Genomic DNA, 14,110 nt, shown 5'->3' with positions numbered 1-14,110 from the left:
ATGCATGTTTGGGAGAAGGCCACCTGAAGTTCTGTTGTCTCTGTACTTCCCAGAGCTCCAAGATGAGTCACAGAGGCTCTCCTTGTATGCCCACTAGGAAGGTCAGTTAGGCTGATGGACACAAGAGATGGGGGCTTTTGGGAGGCTACTTGGACCTACGGCACCTACCTTTTTAGGAATTAATCTCTTTCCATTTCCAACTCTATTGAGGGAATTCAAAGCTGTTAAGGCTGCAATCCTAAACACACTTACTGGGGAGTAAGCAAGCAAGCTCCATTGAGCCCAAGGGGAATTGCTTCCAAGTTAATGTGTGCAAAATTGTGTACACTTTGCAATTTCATGGAAAAGCAACTCATAAAACGTGCACATAAAACGTGCACAGTGACATCAATGGTACAGTGGTTTTGAATCACTGCATCTTTAGAGGTCCCCATTCCCTCCTATTAAAGCCTTCAAGCTTAAAGAGAGGGTGGTTGGTCAGGAAAGTAAATCCGCATGGGAACCTGGATAGCTTTGGATAGTCTAGATTCAGTTTCAATAGAAACTGGTCAGGACTCATCCCCGCTGCTCGGGCGAAGCTGGACATTTAAAATGTCTTGAAGCAGCTCTTTTAAAAACAGCAGCCATCCAGGGACAGGAGCCTCGCTGGGGATGCGCATGCAAGAAAAGCCTTGTTTGTTTGTTTGGTCTTCTGCTCTGCCCCCTCCCCCGCGTTACCTTCCACAATGAATTTCTGAGCGTAGCGCTTCAGGTTTTTCCTTTTGATGGAGCAGAAACTGTGGGGGAAGCAGCCCTCGGACAGCAAGCGGAAAATGTCCTCGAATTTGCTGGTGGGGCTGCAGGACTCCACCACTTCCTCCTCGGCCACTTGCAAAGCAGAGTCCATGCTGGGGGCTGGGACATGTCCCGGGCATCAGCCCCAGGTCAGGACTGGCTCGAGTCCACGGCCAGGAGGCTCCTCTCAGCCGCAGCTCAGCCCGGTAGATCAGGGACCCAGTCCCCCAGCTGGGAAGGCAGCAACCCGGACTTGTTTCAAGGAGACACAACACCTTCGAGCCCAGGCGAAGCCAGAACGCGGCTCAAGGGGCCGTCTGAAAACGCCCGCCTGCATCACAAGGCCTATCGCTACCCCTGCCCATGCTGAACTGCAGGTTGGAAGGCATCCTGAGGGTCATCTAGTCCAGCCCCTGCAATGCAGGAATCTCAGGAAACCTTCAAGGCTTCTGTCCTCCTACATCCCACTTCAGACTTCATGGCGTGTCTCCTCCACAGGCTCCTTTTTTGCAGGGCTGTGAGGTGCCTGGGATACCTTCCCTTATACAGATATTTGTAAACCTGCCTGTACCTCTCCAGGGGCTCAGCCTGGACCCGCCCCCCCCCCCCCGCCGCCCACAGCTGTCAGGGATCCAGACACTCCTTCAGGAAACGAACAAGTTAATTGTTTGCCACAAAGGAAAAGGACGGAAGGTTGCTTGCTCCAAATGTTCAAATGCCCTTAAATAAGGTTGCCAATCTATGCCACTCCCTGCACTGGGTCAGGGCTCCTGTGCCTTTAACAGCTGTATGACAGGCAGAGATCCAACAGGTACAGTTGTTCCCTACATGACAGGTGAGAAAAGCTTTGCATGTTGCATTCAGCAGAAGAAGCCTAACAGATGCAAACAGTGGCAGCCCCTTCAAACCTCTTACTCAAGAGTAGTCTTGGACTAAGTGGAGCCTGCAAGCCTTTGTAGTTGCCACTACTCAGTGGTCTGCAGATCTTACTGCCCTTTCTGCATTGGAATGCCTGGCTTGTAATTATCAGTCGTATCTGGATACGTGCTTGGACAAATTGACTGCTTATATTAATTTATATGTTATATTATAACTGATGAAATATTCTTATTGTTAAGGTAGGCTGATGATGGTACCGCTGCTTAGTTGCTATGTTTGCAAATTAAAAATAAATTTAAACACTTGAAAGAAAGAAAGAAAGGGTAGCCTCAATCGGATCAGGTTAAGGGGAAAGGGAATCCCCTTGCCAAAAAACAAGAGAGAATCTTGTGGTGCCTTAACAAATTTATTAAGGCATAAGCATTTCTGGACCACTACACTAGATGCATGAAGTGTTACCCTGAGATATATATGCATATGACTGGAGGGAAATGTTCTTTTGCTTCTACCTCTTAAATGTTTGCATGCTTGTACATTGCTCAGTGAAACTGACTATCACAATATGCTGTCGTGGTCATTAGGTGGTTTTTTAACACAATAATTCAGCTGTCACTGGCCACCACAGCCATAAGGAGCATCGCCATGTTCAGAGGCAGTGTCCTTCTGAGTGACAGTCAGGGAGAGCAACAAAAGAAAAAGAGGTCTATTGCCTCTTGGTCAACTGGTCAGCCACTGAGGTAGACAAGTTGCTGGGCTCTGCGGACCTCAGTTCTGATCTGGCAGAGCTCTTTTTTAATTCTTACTAGCCACGTGACAGTATAGAAATGGAACCTCCATATGCAGGCATAGCCTACCCCACAGTGGGGAACAAAACTGCTGTGCCATACGGCTCTATTGCCTTCATGTCCTGCCTGTGCGCTTTCTGAGGGCGCCCGATAGGCTACTGTGGGGAAACAGATAACCTGGGTTTGGGGCGATGTAGTAGCAGGTTTCATTCATTCTTCCTTCCTACAAGTCTCAGTGTAATTTGTCGACGCTCCCTTAAGGAGAGCGCTCGTTTCCTACCGGGGCGTTTTCGCCGACGGACTCGTTGCCCCTGGAGATCTGTTCCTTTCCTCTTCGGAGTCCGGCTGGAATCATGGAGCCCAGCGGTATGCGGCCGAGGCCAGGGCCGTTCCTGGCCTGCGCTTGCTTCTTCACCGACAACCTGTTCGTGCCGCGGTACGGGCTTCACCTCCGCTACCACGGGGATCCAGAGCAGCTGCGGAGGGATTATGGACCGGTAAATCCATAGCGCCGTGGACGTTTTCCGGAGAGCGGAGACTTTATACACGCGCACCCTCCTCTCCCATCGTTAGTCCGGATTGGAGTCATAATTCCCTACACGCAACGAAAGCAGGGGCGGGGGGATAGTACGCATATTACCTGACTTCTAACAATGTAATGCTAACCGTGTCTACTCAGAAGTAAGCCGCATTGGATCCAATGAGGCTTACTCCCAGGCAGTGGCGTAGCGTGGGGGGTGCAGGGGGGGGGCCGGCCGCACCGGGCGCAACATCTGGGGTTAGGGCAAATCCACGGGTTAGGGGGCGCAAATCCACGGGTTAGGGAGCGCAAATTACTTGCCTTGCCCCGGGTGCTGACAACCCACGCTACGCCACTGCTCCCAGGTACGTGGGGAGAGGATGGCAGTCTCAATTCGCACACTTTAGGGAGTAAATCCCTCTGATCCCAGTGAACTTTTTTCCAGACTAAAAAGTAAACACGTTTAGGATTGTACTGCAGAGCTGCTTACAGTTACAGCACTGTGTTTTAGAGTTTTAAAAAAGTTCTCAGAATGAAGCAAATACAATAGCAAGTAATAGTAAGCAACTCCCTATGTTGAAATGGCCATAGTAAAGAAATGTATCCACAGGGCTTACGTCTAGGTTAAAAGAAAGAGGAGTATTGGGCTTTAATCGTATAGGAAGTCCTATTAAGCTAAATAGGGTTCACTTCTGAGTGAGCATATAAAGCCTTCTCCAACAGTGTTTAAGTGCAAAAAATGGGTACACATCAGAGACTACTGTTGCTTTAATTTTATTCAGACTGGTGTGCCTTTTAAAACAAAAAACCCTACTGTATCTGGAGAGGTACAGAAAGAGGTCTTCCCTCTGGCTTATGTAAGTCTTGTGGGTTAATTTCAGGGACAGTCCCATGCTTGTCTAGACCATAGCGGCATTAGTGTGGAAGGACTGGGACTGTAATGTAGAAAACAAAAACATGTGTCACACATATAAACTCAGCATCTCTCTATCCTACAGGTATTAAGACAACGGGGCTGCAGAAGCGTGGAAGAATTTGAGGCAGTAATCCAGGAGGTACTGTACCTGGCTTTGAGAACTAACAGTCTGATCTTGTGTACATGCTATACTTTATGCTGTGCTTTTCAACCAGATTTGGCTACCAATAGCTACCAATTAAAATTCACACAGATGTGTAATGGAGGCAGGGGGAGAGCTGCTGCTTCTGGCCCCAGGTAGTCGGTGATACAGGTCAGGTTCTCAGCTCTTCTCTCCAGAGGAAGTGGGTAAAAACAGTTACATATGGTCTCAGGATTGGCTTTGTAGTAAATATGTCAACAGCCAGAGACAGCCTTTGCACTGATATGCAGAATATTCCAGTGACATAATCCAGGTTTCAGAGTGCTCTGTAGACTGCAGTCCTATACACAGGGACCTGATGAACTCTATAGAACTCATATGGTTTGCTTCTGAATAAAAGCGCACAGAGGTGGGCTAAACATATATAAATAATATTGATTACACAGCCCTGGCATTTCTGTTGCTTAAATATGGAGCCTGGACCTATCCACCCAAACATGGTAAAGACCAGAGTGATACATCTCCATAAGCTGCCTTGTACTGAATCAGACCTTTGGTCCACCTAACTCCCTACTGTCTACACCAGAGGTTCAGAACCCATAGGCTGGGGGCCTAGATGGAAAGGTGTATATCCAGGCACGTCCAACAGGTAAATCGTGATCTACTGGTAGATTACTGGACGTCTGTGGTAGATCACTGGTAGATCACTGGCTCCCCTCAAAGAAGCTCAACAACTTTTCCTCCTCCCTAAAAATCTCAACCTTTGACCTGAACCCCCCAAAAGGGGGTAGATCACTGCCAGTTTTTAACTCTGTGAATAGATCACAGTCTCTTGAGAGGTGGCCACTCCTGTACTCCTGTATGTAAACCTCTGACTTTTGCATGGCTGGAATGCAGCTTCTTGTGTGATTCGCACCCACTTCTCCACTCAGTTTTGCCTCTGGTCTGGCCCATGACTGATATGTGGTCTCAAGAGGGTTGCCCATGGGCTGAAAAAGGTTCCCCTCCTCACCTCTGGTTTACATTGACTGACTAGGCATTGAGCTATTGAGCTTAGAACTCTTTGCATGTAAATCAGGTATTCTACACTGAGTTACAGCCTTTCAGCTTCAGAATGAATTTTCCTAGGTTGAAAAAGAAGTCCAGAGGAGAAAGGAATTAGAGTCCCGCTCTAGGGAAAGGAAAGCAATAATTTCCCAGAACTACAAGCCAAAGCATCCTCAACTGTATACTTTACAGGTAAATAACTTGTTTCTTCTATCTGCATGCAAGTCCATAGCTAGAGATATTTTAGGAATGGCCTCTACTCTGGTGACATTTCCGTACAACAGTTTAGCAGTAGGGTCAGAGTCTATACTCCTGCAAGTTGGTGCAGACTTGAAGATGGTTAGCGACCACTGGATAAAATGGGACCTGCATACTCTTAACACACTGGCTAATGTTGGTGTTGATATACTGTGGTTAATGGGGCACAGTTAATGGAGAGGGGTAAATTTTGATTTAATATTTGTATGCTGCTTTTTCAGTAGCAAGGTTTATTCTCAATGCAGCTTAAAACGACAACAAAACATTGAGAAAAAAATCACACTTTCCCTCCATTTAATAATATCTACAAAGGCTAATATATCAGCAAAGCAAAACCAAAACAGTTTAGCAAAAAAAATATCAAAAAAACAGTGCAGATTCAGAATTCAGAATTGTTCATTAGAAATAGTTGCTGAGTAGCAGCCCATTTTCAGCTGACACCATTCCTCTGGGAAGGAGCTTCCTCACTGGGGAGTGGACAAGACTCTGCCTGTACTTTTAGCAGCACAAATAAGAAAAAGAGTTGTCACAAGAGTTGTCCAAAAGCAATTCTTCTACAAGGCACACAGTGCTAATCTTACTCAGCCCTGCATGGAACTTGCACCCACTTTTGGGAATTTGTCCTGGGCGGGGTAGAGTGTCATGTAAAGAGAGGTGCACACCTTTGCAACCCCACTCCTCCTCCTCCTCATGGTTAATTCTGCGCCAGCCGCCATTATTCACTCTGTCCAAGAACAAAATTAAAGTTGAAGCACATTAAAAACAGGTTAAATAGAAGTAGCTTGTGTGTGTGTGAAAATAATTGTTTTCCACCCTCCTCTCCTCTTCCAATGCTAGGAATCATTTCTTGCACCAGAATTTTTAGAAATGGTCAGATACTCCACATCGGAAGGTGCTGATCTTCAAGGCCTCTTGGACCGTGTGGAATCTATATCAGGTGGGGAGACTGAGTTAATTTATCAGCAATATGTGTACATGGTAAGGGGCTGCCCATATTAATTATTTTTTAAATATAGGTTAAGCATATGTGCAGTTTGTATTCTTTGAGGGAATTAGTGGTATACATATTACCTTCACGTTTAAAAATATGCCCAGAAGGTGCTGGCTTTTAAAAGGCTGTTTCCTATTCTGCAAAAGGAAATGACTGCATGCCCCATGTTGTCTAAGTGGCCTCTTTGGTTTCGGTTTGAAAAGATGCAGACTTTTTTTTTTTACTGGTTTTTACTTCAGAAGGTTCCAGTTCTGAAAATAACAACATGGTCTGTCTCCACAGTTGGGGGTAGCATGTCTCTGAATGCCAGCTGCTGGAAATAACAAGTGGGGAGATTATTGTTGCATTCAGCTTCCCATACATTTGCTTGTCCACTGTGCTCAATTAGACGGGCCACTAACCTGATCCAGCGGAGCTCTTCTTATGTTCTGTTCTTCTTAACATAGATGATCTAGCCTAGTGCACTCTGTTTTGACTGGCAAAGGCTCTCCACAGTCCTGGGCAAAGAGGTGTGTCTACCCCAGACTTTCCAATTATAATCATTTTAACCAGTGCTTTTCTTCTAGGAAAAAAAGTACTGGTATCCACCATGAAGTTGTTACAATCAGTGCCACACTTTTAACCAGTGGTTTTCTTCTAGAAAAATGGTGCTGGTGCTTTGAGTAGTCTCAGAAAAAAGCACTAGTTTTAACCAGAGATGCCTGGGGCCTTCTGCATGCAAAACATGGTCTCTTCCACCAAGCCAGCGCCCCTACCCATTAAAGAAGAACAGAGAACCAGCTTTTCTTTGCACTTACAACCCCCCCCCCTTCCCATTCTGGTCGCCAGGAGGAGATTTTCTTCCACTACAGGTGATTAAGCAAGTGGCTATGTGCTATCTTCTTCCGATTTTATTTTCCATCTTCCCCACAACAGATAAGAGAATCTACCGACTGCCAGTGTTTGCCAAAGAATTCTGTCAAGCTTTCATTGAGGAGCTAGAGAACTTTGAACAATCTGAGCTACCCAAAGGGAGGCCCAACTCTATGAATAATTATGGGGTAAGAGTCACTATTTAGGATTGTACTGTTAGACAAGTTGCTTTCTTGTGGCAATCCCCCCATCTGTAGTAATGGGGTTAATAGCAATTACAGTCTTGTAGTATAGATCACTGTAAGGATCACAAGAAGATAATCAAGTAGTTTGAGCCCTCCAAAGTGCTAGGTGAGAAGAAGGGACATTGTTTGATGCCTGGTGGACTTGCAAAAAATCTAAGGCATGCTGGGGTATGATTCATGAAGAACTTAAAGAAGGTGTTAAAAGTGTCTTTACAAAAGAAACCAGAGGCATATCTACTAGGTCTGATATACCGCAAAATAAGAAAGGAATTTTCTTATATGCCACAGCAGCTGCCAGGATTGTATTTGCCAGTAAATAGAAGAGTGAGACAATACCTTCAAAAGCCGACTGGCTATACAAACTAAGCGAATTCATGAAAATGGCAAAGCTAACTGCTTACATAAGAATGCAATCAAACCAAAAACTTAGACAAGAATGGCAATGTTTTGAAGAATATATGGATAAACACTGTTCCAAAAGGAACGTGTTGATATGCTTAGATTAAAAGAGTAAAGTGAAACAAAAATCATTAATAAAACGTGTTAGAAACGAAATAAAAGGTAATACCTTAAAAGATTGCAATGTATACCATCCAATCTAAAATATACAGAAGTCAAGATGGGGTGGAGGGAAGTTGGGGAGGAGGTGATGGGTTGTCACAGGGTTGGGTTCGATTATTATATGTGTAAGTTGTAGTTTACTTTTTGTTTGTCTATGTATTTCTTTTTTCGGCATTTTGTACATTCTAATTAACAAACAAACAGACAAACAAAGTGCTAGGTGGGTTCTAAGGTTATTATTATGCTTACCTAGACTCACCCCATATTATAATGAATTTATATATTATTACTATTATATTATTAATTATTAAAATTGTATACTGCTCTTCATCCATAGATCTCAGGGCGGTTCACAAGATAAAACTGCAATATAAAAGACACAAAATACATAATAAAAATAAGAACGAAAACAGGCCAATAATCCCCTCCCACAACACATTTAAAAGGACAGTGGAACCAGGTTCCATTCCTCTGCGGGGATAGTTATGTCAGTAGAGCATGAGAGCCTTGATCTTAGGGTTGTGGGTTCAAACCCCATGCTGGGCAAAATATTTCTGCATTGCAGAGGGTTGGACTAGATGACCCTTCTGGTTCCTTCCAATTCTATGATTTGTTGATCTTAAAGTCCTTACTGGGCAAAGAAGCAAATCTTTACTATCCAAATTGAGAGAATGTAGCATGTTAGAAAATGGAGGACAGTTTTTAGCCATCGCAAGAACCTGACCACTGCAAAATGCCCTGACCCTTCTGCAAAAAAATATTTATTTTGCATTCTGTTTGGTTCCCCTTTAACTCTTTCTTCATATCTTTCTTTTATATATGACCCACTGCAGGTTCTCTTAAACGAACTTGGCTTGGATGAAACTTTCATCACCTCTCTGCGTGAAAAATACCTGCAACCCCTCACAGCTTTGCTTTACCCAGACTGTGGGGGAGGCTGTTTGGATAGCCATAAGGCCTTTGTGGTGAAATATGCTTTGCAGGAAGACCTGGATTTGAGTTCCCACTATGACAATGCGGAAGTGACTCTCAACATTTCCCTGGGGAAAGAGTTCACTGAGGGCAACCTCTATTTTGCTGACTTCAGAAAGGTGCCTCTTCTTTTAATGGCTTACTTTCACTTTATTATGCCTATTATTTCACAGAATTTGTAAGAAACATACGCAGTTCACTGCCACAAGATGTGTTAATGACTTTAAACAGAAAAGATGGGGTAAACCAGTGTGTTGGACCCCAACTCTCATAATCCCTGATAACTGCCTGGGGCTGATGGGAGGTGGATTCCAAGAATACCCAGAACGCACCATGTTGGCTATGCACAAGCCCATGACAGTTACATGGAACTTCCATGTATAGTGGCAGTATAACTCTGCTTATTGGCTGCTGGGGTTAAACAACAGAGAAACATGCTGCCTCCCTCTCTTGCCCTCCTAGGGAATTTCCAGAGGCAGAGTGGTCCCTATTGAATAAGTAATGCTAACCTCAATAGACTTTGGTCTAAGGTTCCATTTAATCCAATAGTGATGAATGTGTGGCCCTCTGGATGTTGCTGAATTCATTCATTCCTGACCATCCCTGGGGCTGATGAACTTTGGGATATACCAGGTCTTTTCAAAAACACCTAAGCCACCCACCATATCCACAGCTTGCAGCAGTGAGTTTCTCATGTCAAAAGATGTGAAGAAATCCTTCTACTTGTCTGATATGCTTTTACCCAAAGCAGTCTCATTTTACTGGACCATCATGAGTCACAGAGGCAGCTGCTAACAAGCAGTGGCCTGGAAGACAGCCCTCTCTGTGGAACCCCTAAGTCAGTGGTGTCCAAACCTTTTTCAAAGAGGGCCAGATTTGATGAAGTGAAGGGCCGTGAGGGCTGACCAAACGGCCAACCAGAGTTGTTAACCTTTTTTTAGGATCGAAGTTGTGGATTTTACCCCAGGAAATATACTGCCACAGGGGCCGGATTTAAACCAACCAGCGGGCTGGATTAGTCCCCCAAAACGGACATTGGACATGCTTTCTGTATGTTTTTCTTCTTACAAAGAAGCCAGCTATCTCCCCCTCCATCATCCCACTGGCATTGCACCCTCCCACAGCCCCCACCCCAAAATGCCTGCTGCACCCCAAGGCTTTTTGCACTCACCTGGACCCTTGCAGGGAAAGGGGCGGGGCACAATGGGCATGGGCGGGGCGACCGGGCTGCTTAAACCACGCCCTTTCCCAACGGAAGCGGCAGGGGTGGGGTCAGTATCCAGCACCCCCTTCTCTGCTTCTCTTGAACTCTTTGACTTTAACCTGTGGAACTCCCTCCCCAGAGAGGCACATCTGGGGCCTTCAGGATGAAGCATTCAGCAAGTTCTTTTGCCACCTAAATGTGTATTTTTGTAATTTAAAGCTGTTTTAAACTGTTTGCAATATTGTGCCTTCATTGCTGTAACCCGCCCTAGGACCTTTGGGTGAAGGGCAGGTAATACAATTTCAACGACGACGACTACTACTACTACTACTTCTATGTGGAGTTAGGGAGACTACTGCTGGTCTGGATTGTCTTGAAGGGGAGAACGGCTGGACTTCAGCCAACTGAAAAACAGTGAAGATTGAAATTGCCATGAAAGGGTTATAATAAGTTCAGTCAGACAGTTCCTCAAGTACTAAATATGCTGCATTGATCACCTGATTTATAAAAGTGTGAATGTTGCAACTGGAGCTGTTTGACAGTGGGATGGACTCCCTTGGAAGGTGGTGGTTTCCAAGCAGACATCAGACAGCCTCCCGTCATAATGCTTTATTTGCGATTCCTGCATTGCAGGGGTTGGAGTAGATGACCCTCAGAATCCCAACTCTTCAGTTCTATGATTCTAAATAATAATAACATGTGGCCTTTCTTATTTCTTTTCAAGGACAGCAACCCAGTGCCAAAGTACATCGAAGTTGAACATGTTCCCTTCCATGGCTTGTTCCACCGGGGAGGACAAATTCATGGGGCGCTGCCTATCGCCTCTGGGGAGCGCTGGAACCTGATTATCTGGATGCGATCGTCCATTGTCCGGAATCATCTTTGCCCCATGTGCAACAGAGAGCCTGAATTGGTGCAGGCAGAGGGATTTGGAGATGGGTTCACCAGGAATTCTGAAAATGTACAGCCTGAGACTCTGGATGTGTGCGCCTTAACCTAGGGAGGTGATGTGCGGCAAATCCTGTGCCTTGATTTCACTGAAGACGTTGCTAGAGGGGCTGATGACAATACTGGCAGTAGCCCCCAAGCTGTTTTCTGTAGGCCAAGCTGAGAGAATGTGTCATACATTAAAGTCATACGTTAAAGGCATTGAACACACTCTGAAAAGGTAACTGAAAAGGTTATGCAGAAGCAGATGCCACAACAGCTAATCAAAACACTATGCTTGTGATCACAGATTGTAAAAACCAGCATTTATCCCTAAAAGACAGGTGTCTGTTTTGCAGTATAGGTGGCACACAGTAGCAGGTATTTGTCAACAGGAGCAGGAAAGCAAATCTGTGGGCCTGGCTACCATATCGTCAAGCCTACATGGAGGCCTATTCCTATAGGGGTGACTTCCTGCCCCCTCCCCTGAGGCCAGGCAGAGTCACACCTAAACATGGGAGTGAGGGGCATTCTTGTATGGTGGACTTGACTTGTGGACTTATCTGAAAACATGGCAGTTCGGCAGTTTCAAAAAGGCAGGAGCCAATTTCATTATCATTCTAACCAGGCTGTGGATTTTCCTGTCTGAACTATTGTAATGCAGTTGTCACCAGAGCTAAAGCAAACAAAGCTACCCTTTTAGGGAGGACTTTTTCTGTTTTTGAAAGTAAGCCCTCCCCTGTACAACTCTGCATCCCCTTTTTATCCACCCGAGTCATGCAAGCTGAAACACAGGTAAAAATCACGAGGCCTCTCCTGTTTTGCACAAAGGCAGCAAATCAAAATCAGCAGCTGCTGGCTGCATTGCCCTAGTTTTTCTGTAGCTTAAAGAATAAGAAAAAGCAGGTGGTGGTTCAGACACCGAAAGGCGAGTTGGCAATAGTGCTGAGAGCAGCAAGAAGGATCTCAATTGGCTGGGGTGGGTGTTCCAACTGCTGCAAATCACTGAGAGACTTCTTCCAGCCTTGCATCAGTGCAACTACATGAAATAAAAAGTGGGGCTGTGGCTAGAGCAAACAGACCTACAGACCACAGGTTGCTGACTAGGAAGATGATGCCAACTTACTTCGCTTGCCAATTATGCTGGAGCTAAATTCCTGGTGTACAATTCATTTTGAATTTGCCATATTTTGGAGGGGCTCAAGTTAGACAAGATGCAGGCAGCAACAAGCGCTGGAAGTGCAAAATGGGAAACAGAAGTCTATCATGTGCATGGTGAGAAAGGGAGTTAAGGAGCTCTTTGCTGGGTTCCAGGGAAAGGTGGTTGCAGGGGGTGCATTGTAGCCAACAGTGTGCTACATGAGGATTGGAGCCTATGTTGATGGCCAGATGTCTTCTGTGACTTACAGTTGACAGTCACCACGTGAAAGGGTCAGTAATAATCTCTTACTCTCCCCTCCACCTCCTATCAAGCTGATAGCTCTTACAATTGCAATTATCTCTAACCTTAAAAAACATCATTTTATTTTTAATTCATTTCCAACTGTCTACCTTGATTTCCCAGCAAACTAATTTCATACAATTTCCAATTCAGAGGCCAGCTCACAGCTGTCTTTGCTTGGTGCATGCCTCTAGAGGCAATCAAATGTCCACTCTGAAAATTAATCTGCAGTTATTAATGCAAAAGTAACCTGATGAAAGGAGGCAAAAAAATCTCCCAACACCATTCATTTCCCTGTGAGTGGGATGAGAGAATGGTTGTGTGTTTTGAAATGTCGGTGTTCTGAGTCAATTATATTTTTGTCCAGCTCTATTCTGTCAAAATCATTACAGTGGTGTAAAATAAAGGGTGTAGGAAATGAAATAATTGTTGCCTTTTCATTGCTTAAGGATGTTTTGTTAAGACTTTTGATTCAACACACTTATTTCAATATACAGTTGTACCTTGGTTTTCGAACTTAATCTGTTCCGGAAGTCCGTTCTGAAACCAAAGCGTTCTTAAACCAAGATGTGCTTTCCCATAGCAGCAGGGGACTCAATTTACAAATGGAACACACTCAACAGGAAGCGAAACATGTTCTGCATGCAAGGCAAAGTTCACAAACCAAAACACCTACTTCCGGGTTTGCAGCGTTCTTAATCCAAGTTGTTCATAAACAAAGCTGTTCTTAAGCCAAGGTCCCACTATATAAGCGTCAATAGACTGACCTTTTAAATAGGAAGCTACTCTTTATGTTTCTAAGCAATTTTTTTTACCTTTCAATTAATTCACCAATTTTATAATGGCTCTTAGTACCATTAAATAATGCCTTACTGTGGTTCCTTGGTTAATCCGTTCTGGAGTCCGGTCTTAAACCAAAGCGTTCTTAAACCAAGGCATGCTTTCCCATAGAAAGTAAAGGAAAACGGATTAAATCCAATGATGAAAAACAACCCCTAAAACAGCAATTTTACATAAATTTCACTATCTAGCGAGACCATTGATCCATAAAATTACAGCAATAGACCAGGCTGCAATCTACTACCCAGTATATAAACCCTTCCCCTGCCCATGCCATCCTGCGAGGGAATGCCGCGGCAGTCACTTCTTGTCAGCAAAGCTCAGATGCTGACAGGAGGAGAAGAAGCAGGCAGAGGGAGAGAACCCTTAGCAGCGGAAGGCAGAGAGGAGGGGGGAGAGCAGCTGTAATCTGAGCTCGTTAGGCAAAGGGGGGGGGACCAAGGTGCCAACAAAATTCTGTTGTATTTTTTAGCTATGCTAGAAAGACCAAAGCAGGTTGCAAAGAATTTCATTTTATTTTTTAAGTGACAGCAACACTCCTGAATCGCCCTCCCTGCAGCAGCTGGAGAGATAATCCTAACATACAATAAGTCATATAAAACTTGTCAATAAATAATAGTCAATTATATTTTTGTCCAGCTCTATTCTGTCAAAATCACATCTGGCCATTATATTTGTAGACAAATCCCCATGACAATTGCTAATATGCCTGTTTTCAACAATAATACAGAGTTCTTTCACCAACCCACTGGGGTA

The 14,110-nt window shown here is 44.6% G+C and overlaps 1 protein-coding gene across 4 annotated transcripts; it reads left to right on the top strand.

Annotated features, from left to right (window-relative positions):
• The first annotated feature begins 1,508 nt into the window (after window positions 1-1,508).
• Window positions 1,509-12,940, top strand: OGFOD2 (2-oxoglutarate and iron dependent oxygenase domain containing 2). Of its 4 annotated transcripts, none has more exons than XM_079956915.1 (8): window positions 1,510-1,609; window positions 2,700-2,935; window positions 3,957-4,013; window positions 5,145-5,255; window positions 6,159-6,258; window positions 7,228-7,352; window positions 8,804-9,061; window positions 10,876-11,046. In XM_079956915.1, the coding sequence occupies exons 1-8, from the start codon at window positions 1,516-1,518 to the stop codon at window positions 10,903-10,905; spliced, it is 1,011 nt and encodes a 336-aa protein (XP_079813041.1). In that variant the 5' UTR covers window positions 1,510-1,515; the 3' UTR covers window positions 10,906-11,046. The 4 variants fall into 4 exon arrangements, with proteins under 4 accessions (XP_079813042.1, XP_079813041.1, XP_079813040.1 ...); XM_079956913.1 differs by having other exon boundaries at window positions 1,588-1,609; window positions 10,871-12,940; XM_079956916.1 differs by lacking the exon at window positions 8,804-9,061 and having other exon boundaries at window positions 1,509-1,609; window positions 10,871-12,940.
• The last annotated feature ends 1,170 nt before the right edge of the window (window positions 12,941-14,110 follow it).

The sequence above is a fragment of the Podarcis cretensis genome (assembly GCF_951804945.1).
Source record: "Podarcis cretensis genome assembly, chromosome: 16".
In the NCBI taxonomy this organism is placed as follows: Eukaryota; Metazoa; Chordata; class Lepidosauria; order Squamata; family Lacertidae; genus Podarcis; species Podarcis cretensis.
The sequence above is the reverse complement of the archived record's forward strand: the minus strand, read 5'-3'. Positions and strand labels throughout refer to the sequence as shown.

Excerpts from the sequence above, each read along its gene's own strand:
- OGFOD2 (XM_079956914.1), top strand. The coding sequence starts at position 1,516 with ATGCCACTCCCTGCACTGGGTCAGGGCTCCTGTGCCTTTAACAGCTGT. Across the intron at positions 2,936-5,144 it reads TGCGGAGGGATTATGGACCG|GTTGAAAAAGAAGTCCAGAG; the intron begins GTAAATCCATAG and ends GAATTTTCCTAG. Across the intron at positions 6,259-7,227 it reads CCGTGTGGAATCTATATCAG|ATAAGAGAATCTACCGACTG; the intron begins GTGGGGAGACTG and ends TCCCCACAACAG.